The 17,272-nt window shown below is 41.6% G+C and overlaps 1 protein-coding gene across 1 annotated transcript in view; it reads left to right on the top strand.

The window, feature by feature from the left end:
• LOC109895757 (olfactomedin-like protein 2A) overlaps window positions 1–12,275 on the top strand; it is a 29,158-nt gene extending 16,883 nt beyond the window's left edge. The window contains exons 6-8 of the mRNA XM_020489716.2: window positions 6,775–7,083; window positions 7,334–7,519; window positions 8,572–12,275. Of these exons, the coding sequence (XP_020345305.1) occupies window positions 6,775–7,083; window positions 7,334–7,519; window positions 8,572–9,176 (1,100 nt within the window). The 3' untranslated portion in view covers window positions 9,177–12,275. The remainder of the gene's footprint in view (window positions 1–6,774; window positions 7,084–7,333; window positions 7,520–8,571) is intronic.
• Window positions 12,276–17,272: the final 4,997 nt, after the last annotated feature.

Raw genomic sequence — 17,272 nt, 5'->3', positions numbered from 1 at the left:
TTCCTAATATTACCACTACATTCTCAGCATGCAAATGTGTAGCTGCTTAAAGCAGATTGGAATACATCCCAGTATGTTTCTCTACAGATTTAATGGCAATTTGCATTTGAGGACTGTATTGTACACAGCATTTTAATTTAGACAACATTGGAACAGCCTTCAATCATACAGTACAAACACAATTATATCTTTACACTTCATACACTGAAAATATGCACATGTGGTGTTTGAACCACCAATGTTTGGTTCCCAAGTCAGGTTTTTTTAAGCTCTCTTACGCCTTCTTTTTTCAGTGTGGCAGTATGGTCAATCAGGAATTCCATTCTTCCTTTTTAGCCTTCTTACACATAACTAACCCAGGGATATACCTGATAACTGAGTTATTCACCATCACCTGACCCATCCTCTTTATATACGGCATACTGCTGGGCCCATATTTACAGGGTATCCAAAACTATGAGTGCTCATCTAGGATCAGTTTTGCTTTTCAGATCATGAACAATAAGAGAGGGGGGACCATGTCAAGCGACTCAAAGTAGGAATTATATTGGGTGTGTCTTTTTAAAACGTTGAACATTCAATTTTTTGCACATTTTTTTTACAGTTAGTCTAAATTCTGCATTTCTGGCTAGATAAAAAAAACTGGATGAAATAAATACATCCTCTCTTTTAGTAGAGTGTATCTGAGCCTCAATTTCACAGTTTTCTTCAAAAGAAACATGGTTAAAGAATATGTGGGATCTGCAATCCTAAAATCAGCAACCAGATCATTAACCCTCTGTGCCACCAGGAGATAACTGTGGCCTTTCAGGGTTTTTTCACTGTAATATGGTCAATCAGGAAACAGAACTAAATGTTTGAGTTATTCAAATATTCCCATCCTCTTCATATGCTGTGTACTTGTAACGCTGTAATGCGATTTCAGTCTTGGAGGAGTGTTTTCTGACTGATTCTGCATTTGGTTAATGATGTTTGTCCTGCATGAGACACTGTAGACACGGAAGCCTATTTCACTTACTCAAAATCCCCAGGATGAATCTAAGATAACTCAAGAAATCTGTCATTAATTTGAAAAAATTGCAGATTATGTTTTAGTTGCGCAATTTTACATCTACAGTGCAGTCGGAACGTACTCAGACCCCTTCACTTTTTCCACATTTTGTTACCTTACAACCTTATTCTAAAATTGATTAAATAATTTCCCACCCTCATCAATCTACACACAATACCCCATAATGATAAAGCGAAAACAGGTTTTTAGACATTTTGGCAAATGTATTTAAAAAAAAACTGAAATACCTTATTTACATAAGTATTCAGACCCTTTGCTCTGAGACTCAAAATTGAGCTTGAGTGCATTCTATTTCCATTGACTATCTTGATGTTACTTCAACTTGATTGGAGTCCACCTGTGGTAAATTCAATTGATTGTACAAGATTTGGAAAGGGATACACCTGTCTATATAAGGTCCCAGATTTGACAGTGCATGTCAGAATAAAAACCAAGCCACGAGGTCAAAGGAATTTTCCGAAGACCTCTGAGACATTATTGTGCCGAGGCACAGATCTGGCGAAGGGTACCAACAAAAATTGTGCAGCATTGAAGGGCCCCAAAAACACAGTGGCCTCAATCATTCTTAAATATAAGAAGTTTGAAACCACCAAGACTCTTCCTTGAGCTGGCTGCCCGGCCAAACTGAGCAATCGGGGGAGAAGGGCCTTGGACAATTTCAGTGAAAAACATAAGAGGGCAATAGTACTTGTGCAAAGTTTCAGAATGATAACTTCCAAAATGAGTGTGCTACATGACATTTATCATGAAGTGACCCAGGTGTCCCACACAAGTAGCCCAAATGTACCCAAGTGGCCAAATTGGTGAAGTTATACATTTTGAATGGAATAACTATATACAAAATACCAAAATGGTATTCTAACACCCCCCCCCCCCCCAAAAAAAAATGGAGAAAAAACATGAAGAAAAAAAAATATACATTTATAAAATAACACTTTCAATATTTGGAAGACCCTCAGTCCTCTACACAATATTATGCTGCTGATGCCAGGTGCCATAGCACATCCATGCCTGCAGAAATACATTTGGGCAGATGAACACCACTTGTGGCAGGAGCTGGATGAACAGCTTCAGTGGGGGATGGACACCTTGGCACTGGGGGCTCCCATTCGAAGTCAGTGTCACTGTGAAAGAATATGTTCAGTTAGAATAGTTTCACATATGAGCCCTGTATCAACAGGTATAATAAACATATATATGTAGAGTACAGGGAACATAAGGTTGAATATATTATTATAGACCTGCTAGATCTACTGTCTCATTTATATTATGACATTTCAGCTAGATCTACTGTCTCTATTATATTACAACAGACCAGCTGTATCTACTGTCTCCATTTCACTATGGCCATTGTTGTGGGCCTGCCCTCCCCTCAACAGCCTCAAATAGGCTATTTCATTTCACAAATAATATTTTAGATTGTTAATATCAAACAACGGCATTAGCATGAGAAGAACTTACCAGTCCAAAACGATGTCCTATCCGTTCAAAAAATATTCCGCCATTTGGGAATCGCTAAATGAATCGTCCTCGATCAATTTCTTCTTAAATTGTGTTTACATCTGTATATCTAGACTTAGATTTAGCTTTCCCTGACTTAGTCGCCATACTGATTGATATATAAACAGCTGAATATGCGCTTTACCAAAACAACCCTGTGCGCAACATGTGTTGCTCCTTCCGGTATGAAACTTCAATGGCGAATGACCCTCTTTACGCCAGAGTTTACTACATGGGTTGGTCTTCCAACACATAAACATTACATATTGCCGTTTACCTCAGCTCATTGGCTATCTACCCAGCTAGATCAGTGGTCATTGGGTTAAAATAGTCAATCAACGAAACAGCGGGCAAATCATTGGTGCACAATGATGTCATTACTTAATGTCTTCAAATCGGTTTCTTTCAGTCAATACGTCACGCGAAATGACCCATCAGGTTTGGTTGTGTTACAAACAAACCAGTTGATTGCAATGAAACCAAACATGACTGGAAAAGTCAAGTTCTGTGTGTGTATTTACCTCGAGTGTGTCGTCGAAAATGGAATGAGACGGAATTCACGACACAAGCGGTTCACAAAATGTTTCGTGTTAGGCTATAAAAATGGATTTTATCAAACAATAGACCATTCATTGTGTAACAATGAGCATTAGGATTGCAAACAGAGGAAGATCGTCAAAGGTAAACAATTTATTTTATTGCCGTTTGTGATTTTGTTACGCCTGTGCTGGTTGAAATAGTTGTTTTTTATGGGGCTCTATCCTCAGATAATCGCATTGTATTCTTTCGTAGTAAATCCGTTTTTAAATCTGACAACGCAGTTGGATTAGCAAGATTCTAGGCTTTCGAAATATGTGAGACACTTGTATTTTCATGAATGTTTGATATGACTATTTATGTAGCGACCACCGTATGTTGTCGAATTTCATCCCGCTACCGGGTTCCGTGCGCAGAGAGGTTAAGAGAAAACTGACTTTATGACCAAAATTATCCTATTTACGCTTTGTATTCAATTGTATCACTAGAATAACTGTTTCCGACTTGAATTGATGCAACATAGAAAATAATCTGAGGGATTTGTTGCTTTTTAAAGGCAGTCGCTCTTTAACAAGTCCAAAACAGCAAATGAAAGATACACTTCTTGTTAATCTACCTATCGTGTCCGATTTCAAAAAGGCTTTACAGCGAATGCACAACATATGAATGTGTTAGGTTAATTAATCACTAACCTTTGATGATCTTCATCAGATGACACTCATAGGACATCATGTTACACAATACATGTATGTTTTGTTCGATAATGTGGATATTTATATCCAAAAATATCAGTTTTCATGTTGCATTATGTGCAGTGATGTTTTGATTCCGAAACATCCGGTGATTTTGATAAAAGATACAAGTGTTATTCACATAATTAAAGATAGACTTCTCCTTAATGCAACCTCTGTTTCAAAAAAACTTTACGGAAAAAGCATAATCTGAGACAGCCCAATCCAGCCAAAGAAATATCCGCCATGTTGGAGTCAACAGAAGTTAGAAATAACATTATAAATATTCACTTACCTTTGACGATCTTCATCAGAAGGCACTCCCAGGAATCCCAGTTCTACAATAAATGACTGATTTGTTCCATAAAGTCCATAATTTATGTCCAAATAGCCACTTGTTGTTAGAGTGTTCAGCCCAGTAATCCATCTTCATGAGGCGCGAGCACTACGTCCAGACAAAAAGTAGAAAAGTTTCATTACAGGTCGTAGAAACATGTCAAACGATGTATGGAATCAATCTTTAGGATGTTTTTAACATAAATCATCAATAAGGTTCCAACCGGAGAATTCCATTGTCTGTAGAAAAGCACTGGAACGAGAGCTAACTCTGTCGGGACCGCGCGTCACGAGCGTGAGACACTCTGCCAGACCCATGACTGATTCAGCTCTCATTCCCCTCTCCTTTGTAGCAGAAGCCTGAAACAAGTTTCTAAAGACGGTTGACATCTAGTGGAAGTCTTAGGAAGTGCAACTTGACCCCATAGACACTGTATTTGGTAGGCCAAGCTTTGAAAATCTACAAACCTCAGATTTCCCATTTCCTGTTTGGATTTTTTCTCAGGTTTTCGCCTGCTATATGAGTTCTGTTATACTCACAGACATCATTCATACAGTTTTGGAAACTTCGGAGTGTTTTCTATCCAATACTAGTAATATCTGGGACAGAGTAGGAGGCAATTCACTCTGGGCACGCTATTCAATCCAAAAGTGAAAATGCTGCCCCCTATCCCAAACAGGTTTTAAGAAGCTAGACATTTGCATGCTGAGAATGTTGTGGTAATATCAGGTCAAAACATTGTATGAATGTCATCACACTTTTGTGTTTTGGGAACCTATCTCTTGTAATGTACCCACATTATTCCCACAACTGGTTCTGGGAACCTATAAAGAACTCAGAAAGGATTTTTTGTTAACATTCTTGCAACATCAAAGGTTTTGTGCACCCAGATAGAAACATTATCTGAATGTCAGCCTAAATGGACAGTTTAAGTGTTTTCGGAATCTCTTGTTATATGCCCACAATGTTCCTACAACCTAAAGAAACATTCTGGGACCATTTAAAGAACAGATTAAATGTGTTCTAAGAACGTTCTAGTAACATCAGGCGAATGTTTTATACAAACATTTTATAATCATCAGCACGTCTGGACATTTTTTTGTGTCATGAGAACATTTGCTACAACCTAACGAATGTTCTGGGAACCAATTTTGGTTTGCTGGGTAACTCTAGTTGAATGGATAGGTATGCTAGGTTTGCTCAAGGTTCAGATGCACATATGCTGTTAGATCATGTGTTCTGCCATGCCTAGCCGTTTAGCCATACTTTGGTGAGTCCAGCCACTTTTGTCAATCCAGTGAAGCGAATCAGCTTACTTTCCATAATCTCTCACAAAGAACAGGAGGGCCTTTTTTTCAAAGGTGAATTGCATCTATTAGATAAAAGACAATGTGGCTTTTCTTTCACCACAACAATACCTGTGATTTTGACTCTAGAGACCCACAGCACATTATCTTATCTATGCCTGCCTCCTGATTCCTAAGGCTTTCCCTGACTCTCTATCTTGCTGTTAAGCCTCTAACAGATACATGTGGTCAGGTAGTGTGCACGGCTGGCACTATGAGGTTCAGAGAGCGAGTGTTGTGCAGATGCGCTGCTTATGTAGCAGGGAGAGGCGTTTTATCTCACATGTGTCTAGCAGCACAGGAAGTGAGAGTAGGCTAGGGTAGAACAGGATAGGACAGGATAGGATTAACTTTAATGTTCCAATGGGAAAATTGTCTTAGACACACAGTACTGCTGTATACAAAATAAACACTGTACATTGCACACTCAACATAATACATACATTGCACTTTACTCTTAGCATGATACACTTCTCATATAGCCACATACATAATACTTTGCCTATTCCCTTATTCTGTCAGTGGCGTACTAACACACTTTACATATTGCTGTTCAGGTATTTGATGGACATGGGAATGAAGGAGTGCTTCTAGCTGTTCAGCTTACACATGAGGACCCTATAGCATCTACTTGAGGGGAGGAGCGGATATTCAGAGTATAGTACATGGGAGGGATCTGAAATCATTTTCTCCGTTTGTCTGTTCAGAAATAGTGTTGCCTCACACCCATGACCTTCATGGCAGTTTGTATCAGGCGGGAAATTTGGGATTTCAGTTAGACTGATACATTTCCAGTAATATGAGTAACAGAGGCGAGCAGACTCAGCCTGGCCCTCTCCTCCTGGTACTGTCCTCTGTTCTGCTATTCTCTCTCCATGGCCAAGGATAAGAAAATGTCATGTGAGGACTGTGGAATTCTGAATCCAAACAGGCAGAGGCAGAGGTTAGCGGGACCGACTTGGTTACAGAGGAGGGGACAGAGAAAGTGAGAGGAAGCTGGCATGCTCTGTGTGCTGCATAACTAATGCATTCCCCTTTGATGTGGCCCCCGGGAAATCTCTGGTACTGTACAGTGTCTGTCTCTCTGACAGAGGTCTCAAAAGCAGCTCATACAGGGCCTGTGGCTCTGAGGCTCTATTTTAGTCAGTTAATTCTAATGAAATCTCGTGAAGACAAGGCCCCTCCAGAGTTTGATTTTGAGTAACTAAATTCAAGGGCCTGCTTTCCAACACTTCATCCCTTTATCCTCAGACAACTCTGCCAAGACTCAAACCGTCCAACACGTCAAAGAGACACACTCGGAGGACGGAGGCGCTGAAATCATCTTGGAAACCATAAAGGGAACCACAGCTGACTCGACAACCACCACAGAAACTGCTGTCACTACCACAACAACAATGGCAGCAACAACAACAACAGCCAGTACCACAATGCCATCTACTACCACAACCACCACCACCAGTGCAGCAGCAGTAGAGAGGCTAGACAGACCAGCTCCCACCATCATGCTCTTCCTGGACAACTCGGACAACAACAGCCGGCCAATCCTACACAGAGCAGGTAGCCTGACCAACACAATACCCTACTGTACACTACACTACACCCTATATCAACTGAATGTGCTCATTTACAGCAATACTGACAGTCAATGCTGAGACTCTGTTCAGTTCAGTAACAGATAAGCATGTAACGTTTAGCTGCCAGAATATGTGTGACTGTGAAATTGGATGATTGGAAACTCATGCAGGCCATTATTTATCCAGTTTTTCTGGTAGTTTTTGTGTTGACTGTTTTGAGCTGTACTTGGCAGGGAAGATCCTAGACTGTGAGGGGACCCTGGCGTCTATCGAGCTACCAGAGAAGCAGCACAGCTATGGGAGGAATGAGGGAGCATGGATGAAGGATCCTCTGGCAAAGGACTCCAAGATCTACGTCACTAACTATTACTATGGCAACAACCTGGTGGAGTTCCGAAACCTGGACAACTTCAAGCAAGGTGGGCATGGCATAGAGAGATACATATTATAGACCAGGGTTCCCCAACTAGCAGCCTGGGTATTTATTTGAATTGTTGGACATAAGACTGTAAAAACACCAGCATGACAATTCAAGCGTAGCCAATATGCAGTGATAATGTATTGGGCCTATAGCCTACTGCACAAACCTAATTGCAACATAACTGTTTTTAATTGGTTAGTGTTGCATAGACTTTTTAAGTCCTTTTTTGTCTGATTGGTAGATCTCGGCATGCATTTTGACTCAAAGTGATCTTGACGCAGCTTGAGACTCAAACTCCAGGTTTTAGTTGTCATACTGTGCTTTTTATTCCACACACAAAGTTCCTAAAACAGCTTGGTGGGAAAAATCCACCCCTTCTTGCTCTAGTAATTGGAGAGAGAAATAAGATTACTCCTCTTAACTGACTGGGTAAAATGATCTTTCTCACAGGACTGGCCTGGTTGATTTAGAGGTGTTAGGACAATGTTTTTTGAAACTCACTAACATCTTGCAAAGCGTACAGAGATTTTGCTCTGATATCCAGAAGGGTGGTGAGTTCACAGCAGCGTGCGGATGGCTAGGTATCTCTGTGAGTGGCTGTGATCTCTGCTTAGGCAGGGCTGGCCTCTCATTTGAACTGGCCATAGCTGAGGGATTAGAGGCATGGGCTGGCCTCGGGGGGCAAAAGTGCTGTGCTATGGGGTTGTTTTTGTCCTTCGCTGCAGCTTCATTCATTATCTAAATCACACTTCCTGAGGTGGAAATGTAAGAGAGCAGATGTGACCAGATATGAGTGTAACCCTAATAACAGAACATCTGTTTGGACAGCAGGGAGTGGGATAATAAAACAGAAACTAGTCCGTCTCTCATGTGAAACAATTGTATAAACTGTTATGGAACTATTAAAATGTTTGTGTGTGTGACACCTGTGAAACCCAGAATGACTTGATTTATTCTTAATTTTACATGATGTTGGCATAATGTCTGGTGGGGGGGCAACATGGTATGTAGTTAGCGCTCGCTAAACATGTATATATTTGGTCCTGTTAGGTCGTTGGAGCAACCTCTTCAAACTGCCTTACAACTGGATCGGCACAGGCCATGTGGTGTACAACGGAGCATTTTACTACAACAGAGCTTTCACCAAAAACATAATTAAGTACGACCTAAGGATGCGTTACGTGGCCGCCTGGACCCTCCTGCATGACGTGGTTTACGAGGACACCACCCCTTGGAAGTGGAGAGGCCACTCGGACATTGACTTTGCCGTGGACGAGAGTGGACTGTGGGTGATCTACCCTGCCACGGACTATGACTACTCTCAGCAGGAGGTGATCGTCATCAGTAAGCTGGACCCTGGAGATCTGTCCATTAAGAAGGAGACAACTTGGAGGACGGGCCTGAAGAGGAACTCCTACGGGAACTGCTTCATCATCTGTGGGGTGCTGTACGCTGTGGACGTCTACAACCAGAAGGAAGGGGAGGTGAACTATGCCTACGACACCCACACCAACTCAGAGGCTATTCCGCGTCTGCCCTTTACCAACGAATATGCCTACACCACCCAGATCGACTACAATCCCAAGGAGAAGGTCCTGTACGCCTGGGACAATGGACACCAGATCACATATAACATACACTTTGTTGACCAATGAGCACAGGGGTTTTGCGCTCAGGTAAAGTATAGGCCATCAGCACTATGACAAGTTCACTATCCCCATAGAGATAAGAGAGATGGTCAGTAATAGTTGCGGTAAAGAGGTCAATGGAACGGGGGATAGGAGAAGGATGCCGGATTGGGGCACATTCAAATCTGATCTAATGAAGTGGATATTCATCAAGCCCATTATCATTGATGTATTGTAACAGGCCTACAATGTGGTTACTAAAGTCCAATTTTGATATATTTGGCTGTTTTTGCTGCATAACATTTAGAAGTAGTCCCTGTTCAGGTTTAGAAGAAGTAACTGCTAAATGGTAACTCCCATTCGTATAAGCTGGTAGCGTAGCTAGCACTGAGAAATCTGTGGTGATAGTCAATGTTGTTTTTAACTGTAATGCAGTTCATTGGTGATTATGACATGAACATGTGTTGGGGTTGACATCCATACAGCATTATACTCTGATTTTCACCTCAAAATATTGTGAAATACACATATAAACAATAGCCTAAATGTAGGTTGATTTTAATGGGGGGCAGTGAGGAGATTCGGATCTTTCCCCCCGAGGGTTTCCATGGCATTTTCTTTGTATTGGTCAAGTTCCATTGACCTCTTTACCGGATCTATGGACAGTCCAGCAGCGCCCATATTAGATTCAACAGCCAACATTCCTCTTTCAATGCATATTAACCAATACACTTGACAGCATACCATGCGTCCCGTACTCAACAAGGTTCCTGGTCAATGTGGACTCTATATTGGGATGCTATTGTAAATCACGAACGGCTCATATATTCCACCCATTTGATTTTTATGGCCCATCAAACTCTTATCCTGTCACCTAGCACTATGATCATCTGTAATTGTCATTTCAGGCCTATTGACGATGTTTGTTTTTCAACTTGTATAAATGTTGCTGCGTACTGTAGTGTTAACTGTTAAAATTGTTTCTTTCAGTGAGGACAAGGGATGCTTTGACTATAGAGTACCAGTCAAAAGTGTTGAGTTTTTATTTATTTTTACTTTTTTCTACCTTGTAGAATAATAGTCAAGACATCGAAACTATGAAATAACACATATGGAATCATGTAGTAACCAAAAAAGTGTGAAACAAATCTAAATATATTTGAGATTCTTCAAAGTAGCCACGCATTGCCTTGACAGCTTTGCACACTCTTGGCATTCTCTCAACCAGCTTCATGAGGTAGTCACCTGGAATGCATTTAAATTATTATTCTTTTTTTTTACCTTTATTTAACTTAAGAACAAATTCTTATTTTCAATGACAGCCTAGGAACAGTGAAATAACTGTCTTGTTCAGGGACAGAAGGACAGATTTTTACCGTGTCAGCTCGGGGATTCGATATTGCAACCTGCCGGTTACTAGTCCAACGCTCAAACCACTAGGCTACCTGCCAGTGTGCCTTGTTAAAAGTTAATTTGTGGAATTTCTTTCCTTCTTAATGCGTTTGAGCCAATCAGTTGTGACAAGGTAGGGGTGGTATACAGAAGATAGCCCTATTTGGTAAAAGACCAAGTCCATATTATGGCAAGAACAGCTCAAATAAGCAAAGAGAAATGACAGTCCATCATTACTTTAAGACATGAAGGTCAGTCAACCCAGAAAATGTCAAGAAATGTGAAAGTTTCTTCAAGTGCAGTCATAAAAACCATCAAGCGTTATGATGAAACTGACTCTCATGAGGACCGCCACAGGAACGGAAGACCCAGTGACCTCTGCTGCAGAGGATAAGTTCATTAGAGTTAACTGCACCTCAGATTGCAGCCCAAAAAAAATGCTTCGCAGCGTTCAAGTAATAGTCACATCTCAATATCAACTGTTCAGAGGAGACTGCATGAATCAGGCCTTCATGGTTGAAATGCTGGGAAAAAAACTACTAAAGGACACCAATAAGAAGAAGAGACTTACCTGGTCCAAGAAACACTAGCAAAGGTCATTAGACCGGTGGAAATCTGTCCTTTGGTCTGATGAGTCCAAATTTGAGATTTTTAGTTCCAACCGCCGTGTCTTTGTGAGACGCAGAGTAGGTGAGCGGATGATCTGCGCATCTGTGGTTCCCACTGTGAAGCATGGAGGAGGAAGTGTGATGGTGTGGGGTGCTTTGCTGGTGACACTGTCAGTAATTTATTTAGAATTCAAGGCACACTTAACCAGTATGGCTACCACAGCATTCTGCAGCAATACGCCATCCCATCTGGTTTGCGCTTAGTGGGAGTTTCATTTGTTTTTCAACAGGACAATGACCCAACATACCTCCAGGATGTGTAACCACCCGACCTCAACCCAATTGAGATGGTTTAGGATGAGTTGGACCGCAGACTGAAGGAAAAGCAGCCAGCAAGTGCTCAGCATATGTGGGAACTCCTTCAAGACTGTTGGAAAAAGCATTCCAGGTGAGGCTGGTTGAGAGAATGCCAAGAGTGTGCAAAGCTTTCATCAAGGCAAAGGGTGGCTACTGAAGAGTTTGAAGAGTTCCCACATGTTTAACACTTTTTTACTTACTACGTATGTGTTATTTCATAGTTTTGAAGTTTTCACTATTATTCTACAATATATAAAATAGTAAGAATAAAGGAAAACCCTTGAATTAGTAGGTGTGTTCAAACTTTTGGCTGGTACTGTATATGAACTCACAAAAACAATATACACGAGTTTCTAAACTGAAGATTTTGTATTCACTTGTAATTTTCCAGAAATGTATACTTCCTTCATATCTCCATTGTTGTTGCTTTGCATACATTTTGTATAAAGTTATATGTTAATTTTTTGTTTGAATGAAAACTATACGGTTGTTGCTGCTAGTAACATTTACACGGTCACTACATCTGTCATCATCATTTTGGCATATTTGTAAACCATTACTTCATAGGAAATTAACTGTCATTGAGGTCAATTATGTAAATGCATACAGATGTACAGTACCGTCTTCTAAAGGAATTCTAATCCATGAACCTCTGACAGTTTCTGATCTATGATGAGTCATAAATGATTGTACCTGCATGTAGTGCATGTACTGCCGTTATGAAGAGTTATGAAGACCACTAATTCAAATAAAGTTTTGCATAAATATCTTTTGAGCATTTTACTATGATATTTGATTTATTTTGAAACAACCACTTTAATGACTAATACGTATTTTGAATCTATTTTGATGGTTTGGTTAAGTTTACACAGAAATGTGCATGACTAATTACAGCACTGCAATTTGTTATTCGTAATGTCACAGTCTTTGATACACAATCTTTGACAGAAAGGATTTTTATTTGGAAATGTTATAAACTCAGCAAAAAAAGAAAAGTCCTCTCACTGTCAACTTCGTTTATTTTCAGCAATATTAATATTTGTATGAACATAACAAGATTCAACAACTGAGACATAAACTGAACAAGTTCCACAGACGTGTGGCTAACATAAATTGAATAATGTGTCCCTGAAGAAAGGGGGGGTCATAATTAAAAGTAACAGTCAGTATCTGGTGTGGCCACCAGCTGCATTAAGTACTGCAGTGCATCTCTACCTCATGGACTGCACCAGATTTGCCAGTTCTTGCTGTGAGATGTTACCCCACTCTTCCACCAAGGCATCTGCAAGTTTCCGGACATTTCTGGGGGGAATGGACCTAGCGCTCAGCCTCCGATCCAACAGGTCCCAGACGTGCTCAATGGGATTGAGATCCGGGCTCTTCGCTGGCCATGGCAGAACACTGACATTCCTGTCTTGCAGGAAATCACACACAGAACGAGCAGTATGGCTGGTGGCATTGTCATGCTGGAGGGTCATGTCAGGGTGAGCCTGCAGGAAGGGTACCACATGAGGGAGGAGGATGTCTTCCCTGTAATGTACAGCGTTGAGATTGCCTGCAATGACAACAAGCTCAGTCCAATGATGCTGTGACACACCGCCCCAGACCACGACAGACCCTCCACCTCCAAATCGATCCCACTCCAGGGTACAGGCCTCAGTATAACGCTCATTCCTTCAACGATAAACGCAAATCCGACCAACACCCCTGGTGAGACAAAACCGTGACTCATCAGTGAAGAGCACTTTTTGCCAGTCCTGTCTGGTACAACGATGGTGGCTTTGTGCCCATAGGCTACGTTGTTGCTGGTGATGTCTGGTGAGGACCTGCCTTACAACAGGCCTACAAGCGCTCAGTCCAGCCTCCCTCAGCCTATTGCGGACAGTCTGAGCATTGATGGAGGGATTGTGCGTTCCTGGTGTAACTCGTGCAGTTGTTGTTGCCATCCTGTACCTCTCCCGCAGGTGTGATGTTCGGATGTACCGATCCTGTGCAGGTGTTGTTACACGTGGTCTGTCACTGCGAGGACGATCAGCTGTCCGTCCTGTCTTCCTGTAGCGCTGTCTTAGGCGCCCGGATATTGCAATTTATTGCCCTGCCCACATCTGCAGTCCTCATGCCTCCTTGCAGCATGCCTAAGGCATGTTCACGCAGATGAGCAGGGACCCTGGGCATCTTTCTTTTGGTGTTTTTCAGAGTCAGTAGAAAGGCCTCTTTAGTGTCCTAAGTTTTCAAAACTGTGACCTTAATTGCCTACTGTCTGTAAGCTGTTAGTGTCTTAACGACAGTTCCAAAGGTGCATGTTCATTCATTGTTTATGGTTCATTGAACAAGCTTGGGAAACAGTGTTTAAACCCTTTACAATGAAGATCTGTGAAGTTGTTTGTATTTTTACAAATTATCTTTGAAAGACAGGGTCCTGAAAAGGAGACGTTTCTTTTTTTGCTGAGTTTATTACTATGCACAACCCGTTGTGCTTGTCTCTGTGCTATGGATGACATTAAAAAAATCCACTTTTAAATATTGCTGTGAGAAGTGCAAATGTGCACAGGCAGACCCAGTGGATGCCATGGGGAGCAGGACTTTCGCTGCCCAGTGTTATGTGTTGACAGGACGCAGTTGAATGACTCGATGATTCCTCTTGAGTTTTTTGTGTGTGGTTAACTCTCCCTGAATAGCACCACAAACTCACTCTCATGAGTTGTGTTTTGTTCCAGGACAAAGGTCACTCGGCTCTGCTTGATTGGAAGTCCAAGTGCACTAAAGGAGCCGGCCTGCCCTGGGGTCACGGTAACAAGGGTTGGGCAGGATGATTGGCTGGCTCGGGATGTGAAATTCTTCAACTTTAGCTCTGAGCTCTGAGCCAGGCAATGCTGGAGGGAGGAGTGGAAATGGAGCATGAGATAAATGTATAAGGGGTGTGGTCCTCTCATGTGGTCCTCATTTGGGAACATGAAACACCCCCTCAGCAACGCTATTTAAAGTACAGCTTTGCACACAATGTTGGAATTTTCATCACCTAATACAACCAATACTTCCATCGCGAGATTGAGAGGTACACATTTCTGTGTAATGAACTCTGTTTTATGGTTTTGTTAATGGCTGATTTCTAGCTAACTCCAACGGTACAGTGAGATGCTAACATGTTGTTGTCAAGCAACATGGGACAATGATGGTCAGTCAGTTTTGTAATGAGGAACAGTGAGAATTCACATGACTCAGGGTGCTGAGGTCCCATTGTCTAACACGAAGGCTCTCCTGTTACTCAAAGTGATCCTGTTCACATCAACAGGGCCTCCTGCTCTGGTGATGACCCTGTTCACGATCTCAGTCCAATTCAACCGTGTCAAATTAGCCTCAAATATGCAGCACTGTGTCCTTCCTGACACTAGAGCTTAAGTGTCACAGGACCGGAGATCACCTGAGTCGGCTGTTGATAAAAGCAGCGGATGTATAGCTTTATTTACATGGACAAGAATGGATTGGGTTAATGTTGAGAGAGCTTGTCCTCCAAGACCCTCTACAAGGCCTTTTTTCAATGATGATGTCATACACACCCGCTATAGAGACCTTTGCATGTTCTCCACGCATCTCTAGCTCCACACCCTATTCCAAACGAGTGAGCAGAGACCTCTCGGTATATTAGTCTCATTATGGACATATAGGAAATGCACATCTCCAGCCATGAAAACCCCAGAGTCACTGAGCTCTGAAACATGAACAGAGAAAATGACATGATGATTGACGGACCAGATATGTTGTGATCTGTAGCAAATCATAAGGCCAGAGATTTTCTGGCACATAAACGTTACGTGAGGTTAACAAGAACAATTCATATGCCGTTCAAAAAAATCAGGTGGGAGAGCAAAGAATCTGAGGATGAGATCATCCAAGAACTACTATAGACATTAGATCTCAATGAGAGACATTAACACTGCACGCAAAACACATTGTAGAGTTTTATAAGCTCCGCAACAATGTATCCATTCCACGTGAATGATTAAGTTCTGAGTAAATATTTTAATTCCTATTGATAACACATTGCTAACACATTCCACCAGTGCCGACTAAATGAAATGTGTTGAGGAAACAGAGCTCATGAAAGCTTATGCTAGTCCAGAACAATATGTGCAGCCTCAACATGACTTTAATTAAGATCCCACAGGCTATTTCCTGCAGCCAGTCAGTCACTTGAAAAGCAGTTGATTGAGCAGGATGTAGGGAGCAGGACTGGGACAGTGAACTATGAGCACAGGCCAAAGCCTTTTATAATGAGGAAGGTGAATGGCACTCATGATTAGCTGTCTTGTCGTCAAACCTGTAGGCTTTATTAGCTCTAATGTGCAAGACATGGCCCAGAGGTCTCATACTCAATAACTATCCAATTAAAGGTATTAAGTGCCTTCCCCTTCACTTGTCTGTGGGAGTTGGCACACATTCAGTTATGTCCCATGCTAGTTTTAGAGGGGGCTTTCCTACAGTCTAGCCTAGTGGTCTAAAGAGAGCACTAAGGGAAGCCATTGTATCAGACACAATGGAGTCTTTGGAGATTATCAAGGAGGAGTGGTTGTGTCGGGACCTTGGCAACACATATTGTAGCAGAGCATCAGCCTCAGGCACAGAGACTCCTACTCAGGCTGGTATGCGCTTGCGGCTATGCACTGCAGGGCATGTACAGTGAGCACACAGGAAACATCAGCTGTGGAAAGAAATCTTCCAAGTGAATCACAATGTTTAGCTGTTGGATCAGAGGCGTTGGAGGATTGCAAAGAAAATGCCTGGCTTAAAAATGTGAGATTTCGAGTAGGTGTTTGTGGCGCTATGGTCAACATAGTGTGTAATGATTGATTTATTCACTGTGTATTCCAAACATTAGCCAGTGCGGGTTATTAATACGAACTCATGAATGAAGCGTAGTCTATGCATTTTGTTCACTGTGTGTTCTTTCCCCTATGGATTATACATTACAACATTGTAGTCAAACCTGAATACAATAGAGCCATTTAGAAGAATAAATAGCAGTTTGGGCAACCTAATAAAGCATGAAAAAAAGTCACACCATATTAAATACAATGTGCCTGATGACAGTCTTCCAGAACACTAAACATATTTCTAATATTTCAGCACTTGGCAAGGATCTGGTCACTATGGTGACAGAGGATACATCTGTCAACAAACATGCACGAAAGGTATTGAATGTATGTGTAGTGGACTAACATTTATTTGGATGCTGTCAGTCACTCTAAGGTGTGTCATTACAGACGTTGCAGTTGTCTACATTCTACTGCACCCCGACATACTATGACATACACACGTATTACTTTGTATTGACTGTAACAAGATCAAACTGCATCAGTGTAATGACATCATCTGTCTGCTGCAGTATTTCTCTGTCCCTTCATACTACTGACGGACTCCACTGAAGTCATGCTGATTATCATGTTCCAACAGGAACCCTCAGAGGAACAGAAACATTGAGTGAAGCAGAGGAATCCCCAATAAAAAAAATCATACGAATTCTACAAATCACTTCCAGACTGCATTTACACTGGCAACACCCTCCTCTCTTATTTTTCAGACACAAAATAACAAATAAAACAAATATCCTAATATTTATCTGGGCCTAGTTTAAGAAGGGAAAGGCAGTGCTCGTCTGGGTGTTGGGGAGCAGAGCAGAGAGACTGACCAAATGGGTTGTGGTTGGCCAAGAACAATGTATTGCAAACGCTTAGAGTCACACATCTAATGCAATCAGCCCAAGGCCCA

The sequence above is a fragment of the Oncorhynchus kisutch genome, linkage group LG8 (assembly GCF_002021735.2).
Source record: "Oncorhynchus kisutch isolate 150728-3 linkage group LG8, Okis_V2, whole genome shotgun sequence".
NCBI lineage: Eukaryota > Metazoa > Chordata > Actinopteri > Salmoniformes > Salmonidae > Oncorhynchus > Oncorhynchus kisutch.
This window is presented reverse-complemented; position numbering and strand designations above follow the sequence as displayed.